The following is a 22,470-nucleotide window of genomic DNA, read 5'->3' as shown; positions in this document are numbered from 1 at the left end:
ATAAAATATTCTTGGTCTTGATTGCAGTTGGCAGTACAAGAAGAAACAGGCTTATAAAAAACATAAAAGATTTACAATTTGTGGTTGCACCTAAGAAAGAATTTTCTTTGAGAGAAGGAAACAAATCATGGGATTGGCTTAATAAGGGATTTTCTCTATATGATTAAAAATAGAATTATCTCTATATTATTAAAAACAGAAATTTACCTGTATTATTAAAGTGGCTTAGGGTCTAATTGGTCTCAGTTAAAACAAAGTACAGAAGCTAAGGATTTTTTTTTTTTTTTTTGCAGACTTCTGTTTTGGGGGCATGAAATTCAGATTATTGTGCTATCACAAGGGCTTGTATTATCTAGAAAGACCTGAAGTACAAGACAAAATGATTTGGAAAAATGAACATGAATGGGAGAAATGCTTCCAAATATTAAATAGGAAGGAGAATACAAGGGCAAGGTAACTACTAAAAGGTATTTAATCCTAGGTGTTTGAAATCTAGTGCTGATCTTATTGCAGACTAATTTTGCTAATCGCTAGTGGTACAATCAGTGATGTTGGTTAGAATATTTTAGGCTTTGGTAGATCTCAAAAATTATTATTAAATTTGCTCAATTTCCAAGATGCAGCTGATCTTACATTCTTACTGAGTGTCACAGAAGTGCCACCAAAGCTGGGCCCCTAGTTGAGGCACCATAAATGTAAAAATCTAAAGAGAAGGTTGACTGCACAAAACCATAAAGCAGAGAGAATGGTGTGGTAGCTTCTTGGCTGGAGGAATCTGGTTGAGATCATATGACATTTTTTGCTACGGAAACAGTCTTCTAAGGACAAGAGGAGTTTCACATTTTCCCTGAAAACAAATTCAACAAGCATTTACTATATATGGGTGCTTTAATTATCAAGAGGAAATGTGCAATCTCCATTCTAAGCTTCAAGGGTTTTCCTGGTAAGGAAGCATTGATGTAGAAGGGTTCTCTTAGAAAAAAGACTTAGAGACCTTAGTTGTCAGGCCTCTGGATTTAAGCTACATTTTGACTCTGTACACAAATCTAGAACATTCCCTCAATTTGTAATAAGAACAATATTATAGCTGAGGTAGGTGTCATCATGACTTGTGCTAATAGTTTTACTGAGTACGTTGTGTTTATATTCTCTCTGTTTATAATCAGAGAGAATCAGGAGAATTTGCATATTAGAAGAGACAGCCAAAAGTACTTTCTAAACAGTGAATGGCCAAGCTCTCCTTTCTCCCCATCCTCACTACAACGCCTCATAATTTTCTTGGGGCTGAACCTCTTTGGGGAAAAGCTAAGGGGAACATAAGTCCAGTTCATTAGATGGAGCGTATGACTTGGGTTTTGGCAGCATGGTGTTGCAAATCTCTGGGACTCACACGGGCTCTGCAGAGCTCAGGTTTTAGGGTGACAGTGTGATGAAGGTGTCAGCATAGCTGGTGTTCCACTCAGTTTCACATGTACATCGCTCCTGACTGGGCTGGGTGGGGGCAGCAGGGCAGGAGCGTACTACTCTCTGACTGCTATGGACCACCTGGACAATGATCTCACCAGGCTACCTTCAGGGGAGCTCAGAGAAAACCAAGGAAGGATCTTGACAGGTAAAAATGGTGTTGTGATTCTTCAAAGGTGCCTAAGATCTTAGGGTCCTAGAACTCAAGTTTGAGTGAAACATTTTCAGGGATCTTTCTGAACTGTTTCCTGTTCTTGGGTTCCCAGGGAGTGAGCCCCAGGCTAAGGTTAGCTTGGGTTGATGGCATTGTAGCACTAGTCCTGATCTAGGCTGAGGCCTCTGAAGCCTGCCTTTGCAACAGCATGGAGTCTTCCGTGAACGCTGTTAGAAATTACTTGCTGCTTCAAGGGGAGTGCATGGTAAAACACATCCACGTAATGTGGTTTGAACAGAGTTTCTTCTCTATAACTCTACTTTTGTATTCATGTATATATGTTAGGAGAGAAGGAACCAGGAGATAATTGGTCTACTTGATCATTAAACTACATGAGTGAGCATAATATTGTCAAAGACAAACAAAGTACAAAAACATCTACTCTTCTTCCTTTATCTCTAGAGAAGTTCAGAGAACATGAACAGGTGTACGATTTTCCTTGACATGTTTGTCAAGGCATCAAGGAGCGTGCAAGTAATGCCTCTCTGACAGTTCAGGTCTTGTGCCAGATTTAGAGGCAACAGCCAAGCATTAGAATTGCTGGGATTCTTGACATATGAACTTGAAAGCACTAATGCCCACATTTGCACATGTAAAGTGGCATTTGGCTATAGGACTTTGATAAAGATGTGAGCAAATGGAGCAATATCTCACTATAGATATACCATAAAAAAAGTTTTAACTGGGACTCCTACAGTGAATTTGGCTTCTTTTCATCATTGTATTCTATTCCAGATGATCAGCTGAACTCAGAGGAAAAAAAGAAGCGAAAGCAGAGAAGGAATAGGACAACCTTCAATAGCAGCCAGCTGCAGGCTTTGGAGCGTGTCTTTGAGCGGACACACTATCCTGATGCTTTTGTGCGAGAAGACCTTGCCCGCCGGGTGAACCTCACCGAGGCCAGAGTGCAGGTAACTGAAGCTGTGGGAAGCTGGCACCAAGTAGTCCCCTCCTCAGAGGCACATCTCTGAAGACTGTTTAAAGACACAAATTATAGCCCAGCGCAGTGATTCATGCCTGCAATCTCAGCACATTGGGAGGTTGACACAGGCACATTGCTTGAGCTCAGGGGTTTGAAACCAGCCTGGGCAGCATGGTGAGACCTCATCTCTACCAAAAATACAAAATAAATAAACAAATAGCCAGGCATGGTGGTGTGTGCCTGTGGTCCCAATTTCTTGGAAGGCTGAGGTGGGAGAATTGCTTGAGCCTGGGGGGTGGAGGTTGCAGCGAGCTGAGATTGTACCACTGCACCCCAGCCTGGGTGACAGAGTGAGACCCTGTCTCAAAAATAAATAAATAAACAAATAATATACAAGTTAGAGGCTTCAGATGGGAGCTGGTACTCATAAGGGTTGCAAATGGTCAGCATAAGGATAGAATCCTGTTTCCAGCTGTTTTTCTTTGGGCAGCAAGTATTTTTTTTTAAATAAAATTGAATGTTTTCAGGTAGGGCAGAATAATCTTTGCTACAGGTTCCTCTCCCAGCTCCCGTTTCTTTCTGACACTTCCAGATTTATGTGATATACATTGTCCATCTGAGCATTTTACTCTGCACCCTTAGATTTCACTTTGATCTTGAAGTGGTTAAAGAGATGAATTCTCTGTCCCCTACCTCAGCTCTCCTCCTCAGTCTTCAAGAAACTTGTTGTAAGTACACATGAATATGAGCACTGATGGAGTGGGAAATGAATACTTAGGAACTGAGTTAAGAGCACACTCAAGTGGATGATTTTATTTACCCTCAGTGTCTCTGTGAACTGAAAGAGGGTAAGAGCATGAAAGGCAGGAAAAAGACAATAGCCACTCTTTCTAACATTAGTGCCATGACACATCAGCTGCAAGCCAGACATCTAGAACATCATACAACCTGTGATTAACAGTCATAACAATAATGACAATGTATAATAACTAACACTACTGGAGCCCTTATATGCCAAGTAGTGTTCTTTACATAAGTAATGTATTTCATCCTCACACTAATTCAACGATGTGGATAGTATTCTTCATTTTGCAGATGAGAAAACTGAGGTACAGAGAGGTTAAAGTATTTTGCATAGCATCACATAGCTAGGAAGTGTCTGAAATAGGATTTGAATGCAGACATGCAGATCCAGAGTTCATGCTTTTAATTACCCCCACCGCCCCCCGCCCCAAAAAACTGAATGAATAAAAGTCTCCTGGCTAAATGCCTTTTGAAGTAGTGCTTTGCTCTCTGCTGAAAGATCTTATTGTCTTCCATATTGCCAGTAGCAAGATGCTGTTTTGATAAGGTGGGTAGGTCCAATCTGTCTTGTCTTCCTTACGAAATTATTGTTTGTATATCTATGTTCTGTCTGAGAGTTAAGAATTTCTTTCTGCAAATGATAACCCTCTTGACAGGCCAGAACTTGAGCTAGACCCCAGGGTAGATTTCTACCCCATTGATTAGGGTGTGTGTCTATGGAGATGACACAGTATACAGTGGGAGACCACTGTGGAGTTGATGCAGAGATCCTGGTACTCCTTTCAGTCTGAAGAGAAAGTGTGAAAGTCTCCCTATGGGGAAACAGGGACCTCACCAAGAAGTATGCCCCAAGAAAAAAAATGAAAATGTCAGTGACAAAAGAAGAAAGTTATGGGAACCTGTGGGGTCCCTGAGGGTAGGTTAGGAGGAAGTGTGAGTGCAGGTGCCCTTTGGGCTCAAGTAAGAGTGACCTATAGGGACAACACTCAGTTTTGCTCTCCCATTCGCCATCCAGGGCAGATTATTAAATTTGTCTTCCCACACCCTCTTCCCCTACACTGCTCACCGCAAATCTCTAACTCTGCTCTTAAATCCTTTCCTCTCTCCTCAAAAACTCCATGTCTTTTATGCCACAGCTCAGCTTGCAGTGGTGTAATGAATACTTTTAGTCCAGTAACCCACAGCACACTAATGTGCCACTTTTGCTATGGTGATCTAAATTTTAAATAAGGAAACCTGCAGAGGGCAATGGTAGACATTTCAAAAAAAAAAAAAAAAAAAAGTGAAAGACCAATTTTGGGGTTGGTGGACTGTCTTGCCCCTATCATGACATATGAAAAAGACAGGGAAATGTCTTTTTCATATGTTGGAACTATTTTTTTCTTTCTCTTTTCCCACCTTGCTGTGATGTAATGACTTTTAGAGCTGTGAACATTTTCTAAGTGAGTAGGACAGAGTTCTCCCTCCATGATTTTACTCTTCCCCCATGAAAGCCTACCTTTTTCCCGTCTGAACCAACCCCTTCTGATTCCGGGCTTCTTTATATTTATGGCGTTTATCATAACATGAAATGTATTATATTGAGTTGTATCTGGGCCAACTTCCCCCACAGGACTGAGGAGGCCCCTTGGATGGAGGCCATGTTTTATTCATCTTTGCAAAATTTATTTTTTTCTTCTTTTTCCTCTTTTTTTCCTCATACACTTATCAAGCACATATTATGCTCTTGAACCCAGTTTTGATTTGCTGGGGATGAATAAGACACCGACCCTCTCCTTAAGGATGTTTGCCCTGGGGTGGAGAAGATGGATGTGCAAACCATACATTTATGATATCATAATATGATTCCTACATCAGTGGAATGTACAATAATTAGTGATAGAGCAGAGGAAGGAATGATCTAATTTGCCTGGGGGAAAAGGGAGAGAATTTATATTTATTAGACACCAATTCTGGGCCAACTCTCAAAACTATCCTGTAAGTAGATATTATTATCTCCAATTGATTAGGAGAAAAAGGAGCGGAGAAATTAAACAACTCCCCGGACAAATCTTGAAAGTAGTGTAGCCAGTATGACTTTTAAGTTATGTTCAATGTTAAAGTTGAACTTTGAAAAGAATATGTAGGCTTTGATACCTGGACAAAGCAGGAAAGAATATGATAGGCAAAGGAAATATCTGGTGTGAATATTTTTAGGTAGGAAATAGCCTAACACATTTAGGAGTCCACAGGTAATTTTGAACACAGGGTTGGAGCTGGAGCCATAGAGGGCCAGTGTATGAGGTTAGAGTGATGTGGCTTGTGGCTGGATTGATAGACAAAGAGCTAATTCCTGAACAGCTTTAGTTCTACGGTTAAGAAGTTTTTATTTTATTCTGTGACTGATGGAGAGCCAGTAGATGATATAAAACAAGGCACTAATGCGATTATATTAACATTTAAGATGATAGCTCTAAGAGCAATGTGAAGGCACAATAGAAACAGAAGAGCCAGGAGTCTGGGAAGCCAAGTCCAGATTCCACCTTGGCCAATTTCCACCCAGGCCCTTCATGCTGCGCAGCTCTACAGGGAACTGATCACATGGTATTTTATGTGTATGTTGTCCCCTCGAGCTGTACAACTGCTCACTCCACAAAAAGAATTTTCTTCTCCCATACCTTGTTATACATTTCTATAATTGCATTTAAAATACTTGTTTTGCAGTTTTTCAAATTTACATGTCTTCCTTTAATAGGTTGTGAGCTGTTTAAAAGCAGAGCATAAGCTTCTCATCTCTCTCTTTCCAGCAGTTAGTACAGGGCCTGGACCATAGGAGGAGCTCCATAAAGAGTTCTTGAATGAGTAAATGAATGAGTAGAATTCCATAGCACTCTAGAAGAGTCGTATGATCATGAATTGGATGTCCTTGAGTTCAGAAACTCAGCCATTTATTATTTATGTGAATTTCAAGAGATTACAGTCATATGATGCTTAACAATGGGGAATCTGTTCTGAGAACTGCATTTTTAGGTGATTTTGTCATTGTGCAAACATCATGGAGTCTACTTACACAAATCTAGATGGTATAACTGACTGCACACCTAGGCTATAGGGTATAGCTTGTTGCTCTTAGGTCACAAGCCTGTACAGCATATTACTCTACTGAATAGTGTAGGCAATTGTAATACCATGGGAAGTATTTGTGTATCTAAACATATCACATTTAATTATAATATAATTAAGTTATAATTATTATAATTTAATGAGACCACCATCGTATACGAGGTCCATGATTGACTGAAACATTATTATGTGGTGCATGACTGTATTTAATCTCATTGAAATTGCTTTCTAACTGTAAAATAGAAATATTAAAACCTAATATGTGAAATTGTCATGTTGACTAGAAATAATGTATGTAGTGTGCTTATATAAGTTCCTAGCCCTAGTAACACTTAACAAACAATATTGTTTGCCCACTTTTTAATGGGATTGTTTGTTTTTTTCTTGTAAATTTGTTTAAGCTCCTTGTAGATTCTGGATATTAGACCGTTGTCAGATGGATAGATTACAAAAATCTTCTCCCATTCTGTAGGTTGCCTGTTCACTCTGATGATAGTTTATTTTTCTGTGCAGAAGCTCTTTAATTAGGTCCCATTTGTCAATTTTTGCTTTTGTTGAAATTGTTTTTGACGTTTTCATCATTAATTCTTTGCCTATGTCTATGTCCTGAATGATATTGCCTATATTTTCTTCTAGGGTTTTTATAGTTTGGGGTTTTATACTTAAGTTTTTAATCTATCTTGAGTTAATTTTTGTATATGGTGTAATGAAGAGGTCCAGTTTCAATTTTCTGCATATGACTAGCCAGTTCTCCAAGCACCATTTATTAAATAAGGAATCCTTTTCCATAGCTTGTTTTTTTCAGGTTTGTTGAATATCAGATGGTTGTAAATGTACAGTCTTTACTGAGTTCTCTATTCTGTTCCATTGGTCTGTGTGTGTGCTTTTGTACTAATACCATGCTGTTTTGGTTACTGTAGCCTTGTAGTAGATTTTGAAGTCAGATAGTGTGATGCCTTCAGCTTTGTTTTTTTTTGCTTAGGATTGTCTTGGCCATATGGGCTCTTTTTCATGCTATATAAAGTTTAAAGTAGTTTTTTCTAATTCTGTGAACAATGTGAATAGTAATTTAATGGAAATAGCATTAGATCTATAAATTACTTTGGCCGTATGGCCATTTTCATGATGTTGATTTTTCCTATCCATGAACACGGAATGTTTTTCCATTTGTTTGTGTCCTCTCTGATTTCCTTGAGCAATGGTTTTTAGTTCTCCTTGGAGAGGTGCTTTACTTCTCTTGTGAGCTATATTCTCAGATTTTTTATTCTCATTGTAGCAATTGTGAATGGGAGTTCATTCATGATATGACTCTCTGCTTTTCTGTTGTAGATGTATAGGAATACTTGTGATTTTTGCACACTGATTTTGCACCCTGAGACTTTGCTGAAGCTGCTTATCAGCTTAAGAAGTTTTTGGGGTGAGACGATAGGGTTTTCTAGATACAGGATCATATCATCTGCAAAGAGAGACAGTTTGACTTATGTAGCAAACCTGCACATCCTGCACACGTATCCTAGAACTTGTAAAATAAAATAAAAATAAATAAAATTAAATGATAGGTTTATTATTAGCTGTAGCAAATGCTGTCTGTGCTGTCCATTTCCCTTGAACCCTACAATTAAGTGTAGTCTGGTCAGCTTCCAAATTTTAGTGCCTGCATTTCTGTGCCAGCACTTTCTTTCTAGAACTTCAGGAGACTGCCCTGCCTTCAGCATTCCAGAAGTGCTGGAACATTAATATCCAACGACTGACAGGATCCAGTGTACACACACCCAACTCCGTCAGCCCCAAGAGGGATAACTCTGAAGTGTGTGTCCTACATTAGTCTTAGTTTTCAGGATCTCTGTAGGATTGAGCTACCACAGAGATAGCTGGTTTAGTAGCACACTCTTTAGTGGTTGCCTTTTCTTCTCTGTTACTTCCTTGCTCCCCAAATGGTGTTCCTTGCGCCTCCCAAATAAAACACTTCATTCTTAAATCTTTGTTGGAACATCTACTTTTGGGAGATGGGGAATTTTCTTAAAATATAATTGTTATGAAAGCAGATGACATTTTCACATTTTGAAGAATTTTGAAAAAGCTTTTAGAAAAGTCATTATTTCTGTGGCAGAAGTCTAATGAGATTTTTCTTGATTACAATTGTAACAGGGATTATAACCCATATTTTGCTGTCCTGTCTGTAAGTCACAGATCCCATCTCCGGAGACCTGATTACTGGAGAATTTCATGGTCTTGTTGTAATAGTCTGGACCTTTAAGAATGGCCCTCATGAGGGAAGGCGTATGGCATGTTTCTATTGTTCTAAGGAGAATTCCATAGCCATCTTATATCTTCCTTGGGAAGGCATTACATAGTAAAATCAACCAGAATTTCATCCATGTAACCCCTTCTTCTTTGTTTTTTCCTCTCTTTCCTTATGCCTTCTCGCCTCCTAACAATCCTCCAGGTGTGGTTTCAGAACCGAAGAGCCAAGTTCCGCAGGAATGAGAGAGCCATGCTAGCCAATAAAAATGCTTCCCTCCTCAAATCCTACTCAGGAGACGTGACTGCTGTGGAGCAGCCCATCGTACCTCGTCCTGCTCCGAGACCCACCGATTATCTCTCCTGGGGGACGGCGTCTCCGTACAGGTGAATGACTGGCCCACTCTCCCTTGCTCCACTTCCACATGTTTCTCAGCGGTCGGTCATGTTTCAAGCTGCTTGTGCAGCTCACCGACATTTCTTACTGGGTTAATCTCTTCAGAGACATTCAACTTGCTGACATCCCCACATTTTCCCAGGAGATTATTAGCTGCCCCAGGAGCAGGGTTTGGGGCAGAAGTAAGAGGGGCAGGCTATCTCAGCAATCTCCTCTTGGACTCAGGAACTCTTGCAAAGGTTTCAAAGATGAGGAAGAATTTAAAAGAAAAGATCATTAAGCTGTGCCCAGTGTCCCTCTTGCAACAATTCTGCAACAACACTTTACCCTGTTTCCAAATTTAAGATAAATTCGTTGTGTTATGCAAATGTAGGGACTTAACTTGTAAAGCTCCAAGTATAGGGCCAAAGGCAAACTTTGCAGTAAAACTGACTTTGAATTTAAAAAAAGAAGAAGGAAGGAAGAAAGAAAGAAAGGAAAGAAGGAAGGAAGGAGAGAGAGAGAGAGGGACTATGACAGAGAGTGAAGGAAGGAAAACCCAAGTTCATTCTGATCACTTTCATGGCCAAGGTTCTTTGTTAGTAGGTATGAATTTCTTATAATGCCAAATGCCTTCCTAGTCTATTGCTAATTCTTGTCTACTTGTCTGAAGGTTTCTCTGGGGATCAGTTTGTGTGTATTTGTGTGTGTGTGTGTGTGTGTGTCTGTGTGTGTTTATGTGTGTGTTTCTTTTAAATAAAAAAGGAATGTATAATTTACACTAAACTTTTATATTAAAAAGTTGAACATTTTTAAAGAAACAAATAACAGAGTACTATTTCAATCTCATAAAGAGGTTTTTAACCTCCAATTATTATGCTGTTCAGAAAATACAGGCTGCCAGAAGGGAAGCTGAGACACAAGTGCCTAACCCATTGGATTAGTCTAGAGTGCCTTTCTTTGAAAGTAGACCTGAGTACTCTGAGAAACCAGGCCAAGCCTACGTGTTCTCCCTGGCTGATTTCAGTGGAGGCAGAACTATTCACAAATTCATTTATTATGCTTTTGTTTACCTTTTTATTGTCAAAGTTAATTATTGGTTTAAGGAGAGTTTCTAAATGAAACATAGGAGATTATGTCTCAGATGAAGTTGAATTCCTGACATGAAATGCTACATTTTTGAAATGCAAGTGTTTTTCAAAGGTTCATAGCTTTATTCAAAGCAAAAAGCCTCATCTAAAAGTTTCTTTCTGTTCCAAATCAGTTCCTTTAGAGAAACACGGTAAATGCATTTGGAACTTTCTTTTAATCCCCTGTTATAAAATTAGCCTGAATTCTTTTGGTCTTAGCACATAGAGACCCTCCGTGTAGGAAAGTCTTATTCTGGGCCCTGTTGCACTCAGATGTGGTGTGCCTTGCTGATCTTGAAACATTAGTTATATCTGTGTGCCCTATTTTAAATTTAAACTCTTCTCCTATAAGATTTACTAAAAATACAGTTTTTGAAGACCATTGTAAAATCACATATTCTCTAATATTTTAAATAAATGAAAGTCTGCTTTATTTCTCTTATAAATATTGGTATACGAGAAATTTAGTGTGTTCATAAACATGCTAAATGACTTGGAAAATGGGTGTGGTTCAAAGCCTGATGCTTCAAGATCTCTGGTTTGAATATGGTCACAACCAGGAAGTATTGCTCCTTTTTCTGTATGGGTCCTCCATAGGAATTTTTCACACCAGCAATAAACAATCCAGATGGCTGCCACATGGTCCTTACCAGTGAGAGGCTTCACACAGCACACTGCATGAATGGGGATGAAATCCTTCCTGAATTAATATAGGGTTATATTACTTGGACCTCAGCCCTTTGAGCCTCAGTGTCTGCATCATACGTGTTTAGTATATGGACATCTAACTGAAATTATTAACATGGCAATTTATGCATGCCTGTTTTGGAAATATTCTATTTTAATGGAAAGAATTATGTAGAAATACTGGATACATTTTTAAAAAAATCCATAATTCACCATCTTGACATAACTAGTATGTTCATTTTTGTGATTAGAGTTCAATATTTTATATAGGTGTAGCCTTAGTGTATATATTATTTTGTATTCTCCTCTTTTCACTTAAAATCATATAACCTAGTAGGTTTTACTCATTTCATGGTATGCTTTTATATCATTTCCCTCTTAGAAATTGAATTTGTAAAAATTAATTAAAAAATCATAAAATGTTCATATTCTGTATGAAGAACAAATTGTTCTTCAAATATAAGTAGAAAAGTGATGTTAAAACAGTAATTTAATCAATAATAATGTTTTTGATCCAATGTTGACTGAAGTGTTTATATTTTGGTTAATTTCTAAAAGTAGCAAAAAGCTATTCTGTTATTTGGAGAAGTTTCTGCTATGTTTAGAACCAAACTATGTTATGATTTCACACTTTGAAGCTTGATAGGAAATATTGTTAAGGAAATAAAAAAGAAAAACAAGTGATCCAAAGCAAAGGAAATGATAGACCTTTTGTGTTATGAAAAATTAACTCACTGTTCTTGTTGATACTATTATGTCAAGTTAGTTATCTCACATGTGACACTCATTAAAAGGCATTTCTCTTGGTTAATTCTTGGAACACTCCTGTGTGATAGCTCTGTCTTGCTCTGCTTCCAAAGAAGAGACTAAACACTTGCCCAAATTTAAGTCTTCAGCAAGCAGAACTAGAACTAATGCTTGTGATCCCTGTTTTTATCCAACATGTTAAACCACATGACTGTAGTCTCATTCAAATTAAACCTTGCATTGTATCGAAAGTAGTAAAAAAGTATAAGATTGGAAAACTGTCTAAAATCCCCTTTTTATTCAAGAGCTATCTCAGATCAGTGAGGCATGCCTGCAGCTGAGGTCCACACTCCGTGGGGTGTGGGCATCCCAATGGACTGATAGACGTGGCTTGGTCATACAAGCCAGAGACAGTGAGCAGACAGTTTTACCAGAAAGGATAGTTTGTTGACTTCCACAGTTATCCCCTGAAAAAAGAAAGGAGAAAACCAAGGCATAAAAGCAGTTATTTGCATATGGTCAGAATTTTGGGTTGAAAATAGCCAACATATTTTTTTCTGGGTGTCTTTTACATCCAGAGTGATAGAAGTGTAATTTATTGTTCAAACTGGGGCATTTTTTAGAGTGAAAGGGGAGCGCTATTAATAATTATACTAGGACAACAGGTATAAGCCAGGATTGTCCCTAGGACATATAGTTTGCTCTGATTATAGCACGTCATGACCTCACTCATTCCCTTGATTGAGTATGTTAGAGGTGATGACATTAGGCAGGCAACTGAGTCACCAGAGGGACAAAGCATTCCCTAACACGGACACTGTTGTCCTGGCAGGTGTCGTCTTTATCCATCCGTGGCCAGTTAAAGGAAACTTGTTTTTGGCACACACACCCATTGCTTAACTCAGAGCTATTTTTCTTAGGCAACTTGTAAGAATGAAAGCACACACAAGCACCAGAATTATTCAGACTCACTAATCTTGCAGTGCTTTACTTCTTGGGTAGCAGTGACCAACCAAGTCCTGAACTTTTGACTGTTATTTGAAATGAAGTAGCCAAGAAACATTTTCCCAGAGACATCCTTTCCTAGGTGAAGTGGGTAGTGAATGGCCTGGTTCTGCATTATTGACCTGAAGTGCCGTTTCCAGAGGGAAGCCTGGGCTTAAAAGAAAGCTAGTGATCAGTGAAAGAGAGGCCAGCTATCCTCGTCCACAGCTTCCCTCCCCATCCTTCTCCTCCCCTCATTTGATCATGGTCATGGTGCTGCCTGACATCTGCTGAACACATTTGGCTTATTTCTCCCTTTCACACTTTCAAAAATAGATCCTCGTCCCTCCCAAGATGTTGTTTACACGAGGGGCTTCATAACGGATTCTAACGGAAGACACTGAAAAGGTAACTTGTCAGAGGGGGAAGAGGGCGGCTGCTTGGGGTAGGGTTTAAGTGGGAATTCAGAGTGTTTAAGAAAGTGGGGGTTGCAGTTCTAGAAATTTCAGCAGTGAAGTCCTCAAGTGAGGAATACTATTGGGAACCAGAGCTGCAAGAAAGCATGTCCACGAAATGAATAGTAGGGTGATACTAGTCTAGAGCAGGGCTCTTCAGAGATTGCTGTGCACAGGAAACATCTGGGATCACGTGACTGTGCAAACTCTGATTCACAAAGTCCAGGGTGGAGCTTGGATTCTGTATCTCTAACTCGCTTCTAGGTGATGCTGATGCTGCTGACACTTGGTACACACTTTGAATAGTGAGACTTTGTAGGTTACCGGACAGGGTTCAGAAGAATTATTTTCTTGTCCTGGCTTCTGCTGCTCCTCAGGCCAGTCAGATCATTGCTCTCTTATATAGCTTTGTATCTAAGATGAAGCTAGCAATAGTTTCCCTATTGCTTATTTCACAGGGGTGTTTGGAACCTACTGATAAGCAATGTGCACTTCAAAAAAAGTCTTGCAACAATAGAAAGATATAAGAGGCTTTATATATAAAAGTATTTCTAAAATGAAAAGTTAAAAATAGCAGAAAGATCACTGAATATATAGTACAAACTGAAAGCTTACCAATGAAATGTACAAGTGTGTTCACTTTAAAAGATAAATATACATCTTAGAAAATCAACTTCTGAATTTCAAAACATAAGTTAGAAACAGAAGTTAGTTATTTAAATCACAAAAGATCCCTTTCCAAAGAATGTACCAGATCTCTTTTTAAAAGTAAATTTCCCTAGGAAAACTGGTATGACATTTTATCAGGTGAGGCAAGTATGCCTCTGTTGTACTTGCACTGACAAAAGAACAAGCCAGAGACTTTCTGCAACTTCTATGCATCACAATCTTGAACACTGTAACCCCTACAGTCTTTGAAAAAATCCTGAGCTGGTGAAACCCAAGATTTCAGGAAAACTCATAGACTTCTTGGCTGACAGATCTGTCTTTAGGGTGAAATTGCAAACGTCATCATTTGTTCAAAGGGCCACATAGAAAACAAAGAGTTGAAAATAGAGTCAGGTATTATTTTTTTCCCAAGCTAGCAATTGTTCTGTGATTTGTGGGACTCAACACTATAGGTTTTTAGAAAGCAGAGGGGCAGTTGTCCGTAAGTATCCTGGCTTTAAAATCGTACTACGAATAGTATTTTCTGTACTTCCTCAATGTTTGGCAGTCATTTTAACACTTTTTTTTTTTTCCCTCACAACTTTCAGGGTAGGTTGAAGTGATAAGAAATGATTTGTCCCCAGTGAAAACAGTCCTCCAACCCTGCTAGTGATTAGCATTCTGCTATCTATGGCTGTGCTGCATCTGTTAGGAATTTCCAAATAAGGAAATGCAAACATTTGAAGCTGATTTAAATGTGTCAACTCCGTGTAAGTCTCAGTGCAGACTAGCTAAATCAACAGATGTGGTGCAAGCATTTATTATTAATCTCTAATTCCTCAGTGCACTTTATTCAGTAATGTGGTTTCTTGGTCATTGACACAAAGAACTTAACTAAAACTAGCTAAAAATGGGGCTTTAGCCAAAGCCTAAAAACTCAGTCCCAGAACTTATGTCTGTACCCTGCTTCCAAGAATAAATGGATTTTACTTAGAAGGCAAGACCAACAGGCAGGATCTCTGGTTGTTGTTAAGCAGGCTTTTGGTTGTTGTCATGTGCTTAATCTGTACAAATCACTTAGTTTCAATCTCACCATTTGATCCGAGCAAGCTTAATCCTGTATAGGAAGGACTGGTCATTTTACATGCTCTGAATGGCTCTATAAATTGGTTGAAAACAGTTAATTACCCTCATTGGACTTTTAAGAAAATACTTTAGGGTTCTCTTTCTTTTCCTAAAGCAGAACTTCAGAAGTTTCCATGACATGGAAAGCAGATGGTCACAAACAATTTCATATTGGCAGCCACTCAAGACTGTCTTGCATCTGTTGACACTTTAGGAGGCAGGTCCTCTCCATCTTACTTCTAATGCCATTTTTGAAGAATGACTAAGCTACTCTCAGAGGACTCACTCACTAATTCTGTCTTTTCTGACTTGTAATAAGTTTTGCTTTTCACGGGTAAATCCAAGGACTGCTCACTGCTTGCTATATTGCACCCTTAGCTTAAATTGAGAAGCTAGATCCATGTCAAATTACTGGAAAACAGACTTGCAATTATTTAGTATGTTTACAAAATATTATTGGAATCCATATTTGTAGGATTACATATTCTAAAAATTTTTAAGAGGCTGTGAATTAAGATGGCTTTGGTTCTTTTATCCTACTTCTTATGGCTATGGAATGCTGGAACAAGTTAAATCAATTTTGAAAGTTTATACATTTCCTACGCATTTATCAAGTGAAAATGTTATCACCTATCAAGCTCCTAGGGAGCTGCAAAATTCATTCATTAAAAACAACTGCTTTTTAATCCTCATGCTCCACTAATTTGAGGGATACCTATAAGACATTGTCACAGACTTGCCTCTGCTGGTGTTCTTATACAACGTCACTGTATAATCAGACAAGGGCACTGTTCTTTACTGTGGAAAAGCAGGCTGCAATTTATATGAGAAATGTCCCAGTAAATACCTAATCTCCTGTGCAATAGATGATCTGAATCCCATTAATTTGTTTCTGAGATAGAAAGTGCATTAACATTCATCTCATTTGGGATATCACTGTCTTGCCTACATTTGAGAGAGAAACTCAATATTTCCAAGAAATGTGTGACCCTACTAAGTCCTCAGACTAGAATATCAGGTGGTAAAGCTAGTTGACTATGAAATCACTACAACAAAAATGGTTATGCAATAGACAACTCGTAATCACTATTATAGGAGACATTTCTGGGAAATAGCAATAGCATCTTCAGTAAACTAAAATAATCTCCCCAGGGTTCTAATCTCCCTTTTTGGCTAAAGAGATGGAACACAACTTTGATATCTAAGAAAGGTCAAATTTCTGTTAAATAGGACTTTGCTTGTTCAGAATCTCAAAAAACACATCTCTCAGAAAATTAGACCAAGTACTTAAAGCACAATATTCTATGACAATCTACAATTTAGCATCAGAAAATTTTTCTTTATCCTCTCTCGTGAAGTTTTAGCTTTCTGTTTTCAGAAGCCATCAAAATTTCTTCTCAATACTTAGCAAATAATACAGGCAACTCCTAATTCCAGGTTCTCTTCTATGTGTTTAAAATTATACTAACTGTGCATCATCTTTAGGGCTTAATTCTGTCACAGAAACCTGATTATGAAAGGTTGATTTGGTTGATTTTATAATAATCTATGACTTAGGTACATTTTCCAAATTCAATAGTCTTTTTTTTTTTTCTCAGATACTTAGATCGGATTCTTGGCATATCCTAGAAATTTTTTAAATATAGGTTTTGTGGGTTTATGTACATTTATGGTAAGGTCTTGAGTGGAACCGTGAACTAAATGATAATACGTATATGAGTTTTGAAAATAAGTGACATTTCTTGGTATATTCTAAAAAAAACTTGTCCCACTTTAGTGTATTGTTCTGGTCATTTATCTCACTTCTAATTTAAACCTACCTTAACTGGGAACTCTTCTGCTTCTATCCCTTGATAGGTAGTGGTAGAAGTGATAGTCTAACTATACTAATAACTTGTTCAGTTTTTATTGTGAAAGATATTTTTTGATGGGTCCAAGTATACACAGTCATCAGCTTCTACTTTTGTCATTACCTACTGACTTTGCTCTTTCTATTAAGATAGTAAAATTGGCAGTAAGGACCAGTTCCTGTGAATAAAAGCACATTGGTAAGATATATTTTGTTTTTAGAAATCATTGCTCACAGCAGAATGACAGAAACCAATGATATCGAGCAGGAATCAATTTAATTATACTATATCTAGATATTTCTTAGTTATCTGTTTATTCATTGAACACATAGTACTAGATATGGTGTCATTTCTACCTGAGGAAACAGTGTGAACAAGGCAGATGTGATGTCTAATCTATGGAGCTTATAGTTGAAACAGTGATAGATACTAAAATTATTAACTAAACTTGAATCGAGTGCTAAAAGCAAAAGTTTAGTGTGCTATAATAGAACATAGCTTTGTCTAGCTGTGTGCGCACACACACACACAGAGTCACCCATACATTTAACCAGGGCTATAAAGATTTTAAATTAAAGATGTATATTTCTGGAAATACCTAGTGATCTGGGACTCATTATATTTCTTAATTTTTTTGAGTTAATTATTAGTAAGTGAGCTGAAATAGATTATGAGTTTTGACTCTGTGTGTCCCAAATAAGAATCAATGACTTACATTCTATTTGTGGAGTAGCTTTACTTTTCTCTCTTTCTGATCTTGTCACTTGATCCCCAGAACCACAAACTTTTATGTGGCTGACAAAATTCCATTGGAATGTAGGCAACAGAAGAGCACATGTCATTCCATTTATAAGTCTATCTCATTCCAGCCCTGAGTTGAAAGATTTTGCTAAAGCAACTAAAAACATTTTTATTTAATTAAAATGCATATCCTTTTAACTATTTAGTAGAAAGAGTAATTTACTATTAAGTCTATAAAACCATTTCTTTTTCCTGTAATAGAGATTCATGGATGCAATTAACAGAAACCCACCAACGATAAATTTCTGCCTACCAGTGTTCTTAGGTCCTCATTGGAATCTCTGACAATGAAAAACAACTTCAGATTTTTCTCAGCAATAAAGACAGTGAGAAACAGTTACCTCTGAAGTCAAGAATGCTGAAAATGGAGACTTTGGTAGTTTATCTAGTAGATTTAAACATTTTCAAAATAACTGACCCAAAAGGCAGTGTGTGCTATTCAAGTTCTTTTGAGGAGTTTTAAAAATCAAGGCCAGTGGGTTAATAACCTCTTGATTCAGCAATACTTGGTACTATCAACCAGTAAATTAAGAATGGCAGAGAACTTATGTCGGGATATTTAACTGGTTCTCCAGGCACGTTATTTATTATGGTATTTATTATCTAAAATGTGTTAGAATTAAGGTCAGTTATCTAGAGTGAAGGAGCAAAATTCCCTTTAGTTTATTTTCAAAAGCTTGTTTCTATTTCTCACTGCTCCCACAGGCTGGGGAGGTAGGCAGGACGAGAGATTAAATACTGTTCTAATTAGTCAGCTGATGAAACACCTGCTATTCAACTTGAGCAACTTTCTTCTCCTACCCCAGAAATAAATCATTACTCACTGTATCCACCACAACAAGTACCTCTCCCTCCCTTTCCTCACTCTACACCACTCTCTCCTGCTCTTCAAAACATGACCACTCTTCCCTAAGTACCTTAGACGGATGGAAAGCTGGGGCTGTAAGGGACCCTAGAGGTCATCTAGTCCAAGCCATTGCCCCTGCCTGCCCCCATGCTGAGAGTACCTCCATCTGGGGCACGGACTTGCAGCTTTGTGAAACTAACGCCTGTTATTCTCCCTGCTCTCTCCTTTGTCCCTACAGCGCCATGGCTACTTATTCTGCCACATGTGCCAACAATAGCCCTGCACAGGGCATCAACATGGCCAACAGCATTGCCAACCTGAGACTGAAGGCCAAGGAATATAGTTTACAGAGGAACCAGGTGCCAACAGTCAACTGAGGAAAAAAATTATTAAACAGGCCTAAGAAGAAATCAAAAACCATAAGACACCTATCCCGCTCTGTTATTTCTTCATCTGCTGGGGGAGAAAAGTAAATTACAAACAAACAAACAAACAAACAAAAAACAGAACTAAAATATTGGGACCATGGCAGAGAAAAGCAGGAGAGGAGCAAAATGAAAATTAGTTAACAAATATTCCTCCTCCCTCTGGGATACCACCACCACTTGTTTCTGTGTGTGTTTATTTTGTTTTTCTTTCTATTCATGCTTTGCTTAATATACTCCAAGCTTCTTCAGCTAGGTTCAGCCCACCCAACCCCATGATTGTATGAAGTTTTTAAAAAAACTACAGCAGCCAAAGAAACCATATATACATCCAGAATGATTGCCTCTGCTCTCCTCACTGACTTGTTTGAACCTCAGTGCCTTACCCTGTCCTCTTCCCAGTTCTCTTGATAGAAGCTCTAGGAGCTTTTGAAAAGCCAAAGTCTTTCTGAAGAATCTGTGCCAGACAGACATAATTCCCTTTCTCATTGTCTCCATCTTTGTTGGTCATGGTAAGGTTTTTCCATCAGCCTCTGAAAAAACAGTTGTGCACATCTGGTCACTGGACTGTCAGATCCAATGTAATTGGCTGTGTCTGGCTAATTCTAAGCACTAAGGTGTACATCTAAGCTATAGATTTAAGCTTGAAGCTATAGATTATATCACTATCACCACCACCCCTCACCATATGCAATCAATCAATCAATCAATCAATCATCTTAAAGATATTTGTTGTCTTTGAATGATTTGCTGTCACAGACTATTTGGTAGAAGAAATATTTTTCACCTGAGAGAGGAAGAGAAATTTCTCTAGTAACACGAACAGTGAGTCGTAAAAGACATGCCCACATCTCTTTCGTGCCTTAAGGATAGTGAGATGCACAGTTATATATATACTGTATATATTTATATATTTATATATATATTTCATATATATATATAATATTGCAAGCTTCAGTTTGCAATTTCCCAAACAGTACAAAAAGCAAATTATACACCATCACCACTGTTCTTATCTCTATAGTGATGAGACATTAATTAGGGATCTTGCTGCTTTTCTTTTTCTACACAAAATTTTCATTAAAGCCACAGAATAATTGATAGAGCAGCTGTTTTAGAACAGGTCTCATTTTCACATTAGGCCTTTAAATGGATTAGAAACTATTTGAGGCTATAAAAATGTCCTTGAGTTTGGAGCCTGAGCTCTGGTGAAATGCTGATACATCTGATCTATCATGGGAATTGCAGTTAGAGAGAGGAGGGAAAACCATTTAGTCATCTACCCTTTCTTCACTCAGCAGGAATATGAAAGACACATGTTTAAGAGGAATACCTAAAGGTTTTTCTAAATTCCAACATTTAAAAGGCAATTGTGGGCTATTTTTATTTTTTAATATTTTGAAATAAAGTTTAGTGTCTAGGGCTGGGAGCCAGGACTGATCTTTCATTTCTTTTTCTTTGTTCCCAGCCATGCTTTTGTAACTTGCCAGGTGGACTTGATCAACTACATTACCATGCTGTGCCTCAGTTTACCCATTTGTAAAATGGGATTAACAATACTTACCTACCTCACAGGGGTGTTGTGAGGCTCTATTCATTTGCTCCTTTATTCTTTCCTGTATTCTCTGTATGTCCAGCACTTTGTAGCCATGGGAGGAAAGGGACTATAAAAGTGTACAGTGTTAATGGAATGATACGGTACCTGAAAGCCTTGTTTTCTAGTAAGAAAATGCTACCTTGCTGTACATACTTATAACCTTGTATTTGGAAATGAGAAATAGGTTTATATTTTCAGATCTCTCAAAAATCACATCATTTGACCAAAGAATAATTTAAGACACACAGAACAGAATTTTTTTTTAATTTATATTTTCATCCTGACCAGCTTAGTTCTAATAATTTCTAGTTGTGAGTGATTAAAAAACTTTGGATCAATTTTGGTCAAATATGGCAACTTTGTAGTCTGAGTGACAGGCAAGGATTTTTGGGTTTAAGATGCACTTTTAGCACACATTTGTATTTCCCTTGGCATATCAGATTGAGCTAATGGTGATGTTATTTCAATCTAACAGCCACCAATCTGAAATTGTATTTCAAATGTTGATTCTGTAGTTCTTTAAATAATAATGAAGCTCATCTTATACATTTTGCTTTCACCAATTGATTCCTTCTTCTTTTAACCCACTATTAAAATATTTCTTACTGAATGGTTCATGTAGGCTTGCTGAAGAGCATGCATTACTTGCTTCCTGAAGAGCTCCTCCATTCATCCTTTTATCCCACTAGTTGCTGTGGATTTTCAAGTTTTGAAGGAACAGTACATCCCAACAGACTGACACATTCTAAGTGAAATGAGTATAATCCGAGAAATTGATGAACTTTGGAGGTTTGGAGTTTGGAGAGAATGGCTAAGAAGATTTGAATTATAGGGAGGGAACAGAAATCATACATGAAAAGGTTTTATTGAGAAGGGAAAAACCTTAGATAGAGGGACATGTGAAACAAAATCATTTGAAATTTTGATTCAGACATCCATTTCCAGTGGCAAACAGCAAAGCCGGAACCCACAAACCCAAATGATCGGTGAAATTGGGTGGTTTTATCCAATGTCTCAGGCAAGCAATGTCTGGGAATATCTTAGAGTAACCGGTGCTGGTCAGCCAAAGAAACATTCACTGCCAGTGAGCCAACACCATAAGCATGTATTATCTAAGCACTTGATCAAGAAGTATACATGTTGTACAAGTTCTCAATTTTGTTCATTTACTATCAATTTTTTAAAATACAAGTTTGGCATGTGATTTGGAAAAGAAACCTTCTGGATCTTAAGCCAGTTGTCAGTTGAGGGCCTCAGGGCCACAAACGTCAAGACATATCTCTGTTCTTCACCATCGTGATACTCCTGATACCAGATACAGGTGAATACATAGGAACTGTCTGCCTGTGTCCTCAATCTCCCTCCAAACAAGATGCTGATTTGTAGGGTACTTGGCAGGTTAAATTAAACCAGAAGAGGTGACTTAATAAAAAAGGGAATGACATTTAGGGTATAAAGATCTCATAAGAAATGTAATATGTAAATTATATCTTGCTTTATGTTGTAAAATATACATTGTTTGCGCTAGAATAGAAATGATTTCTTTTCAATAAAAAGAAAGGACACTACCATGTCTTTTGCTATATACACTTGAGCCTGCTGATTCTCTTCTCTTTGAACTTTGAAAACACAGATCTGCTAGAATCTGAGATTACATGCAGAAGAGTGAAGGTAAGAAGGGCTCATAGACAAGAGAACTATATCTGAGGGTGATATTATTTTCTATATAACAGGAAAATAATCTATTTTTCCTCAGAAACAAAGACAACAGTAGGAAGAAGAGGGGACACTTAACTATTATAATAGATGAGAATAGAGTGGAACTTTTATGAGAGTTTAGCATTATTAAAATCAGTACCTTTAACATTCACAATACTGTCCAGTAAGGATCTGTACAGGTGAGGAACAAGTGATGGCTTTTCAAATGAGGGTGTGGAGAAGTAGGAGTGAAGGCAGGGATATAGGAATGAGGAATTTGTGTTCAAAGATATATGGCAAGATGGGCCTGGATGAGATGGAGAGTTAATTTTAAAGTTGAATGGAAGATACTA

General features: G+C 37.9%; 1 protein-coding gene across 3 annotated transcripts in view; it reads left to right on the top strand.

Annotated features, from left to right (window-relative positions):
* The window catches only part of PRRX1 (paired related homeobox 1), a 76,080-nt gene extending 54,067 nt beyond the window's left edge, over positions 1–22,013 (top strand). For 2 of the 3 annotated variants that reach the window (XM_007989544.3, XM_007989542.3), the window contains 3 exons: positions 2,414–2,589; positions 8,953–9,134; positions 18,636–22,013. In XM_007989544.3, coding sequence (XP_007987735.1) covers positions 2,414–2,589; positions 8,953–9,134; positions 18,636–18,774 — 497 coding nt within the window. In that variant the 3' untranslated portion in view covers positions 18,775–22,013. Of the gene's footprint in view, positions 1–2,413; positions 2,590–8,952; positions 9,135–13,007; positions 13,080–18,635 lie in introns of all 3 variants that reach the window. The other variant, XM_007989543.3, reaches the window with a different exon arrangement.
* The last annotated feature ends 457 nt before the right edge of the window (positions 22,014–22,470 follow it).

The sequence above is a fragment of the Chlorocebus sabaeus genome, chromosome 25 (genome assembly GCF_047675955.1).
Source record: "Chlorocebus sabaeus isolate Y175 chromosome 25, mChlSab1.0.hap1, whole genome shotgun sequence".
In the NCBI taxonomy this organism is placed as follows: Eukaryota; Metazoa; Chordata; class Mammalia; order Primates; family Cercopithecidae; genus Chlorocebus; species Chlorocebus sabaeus.
This window is presented reverse-complemented; position numbering and strand designations above follow the sequence as displayed.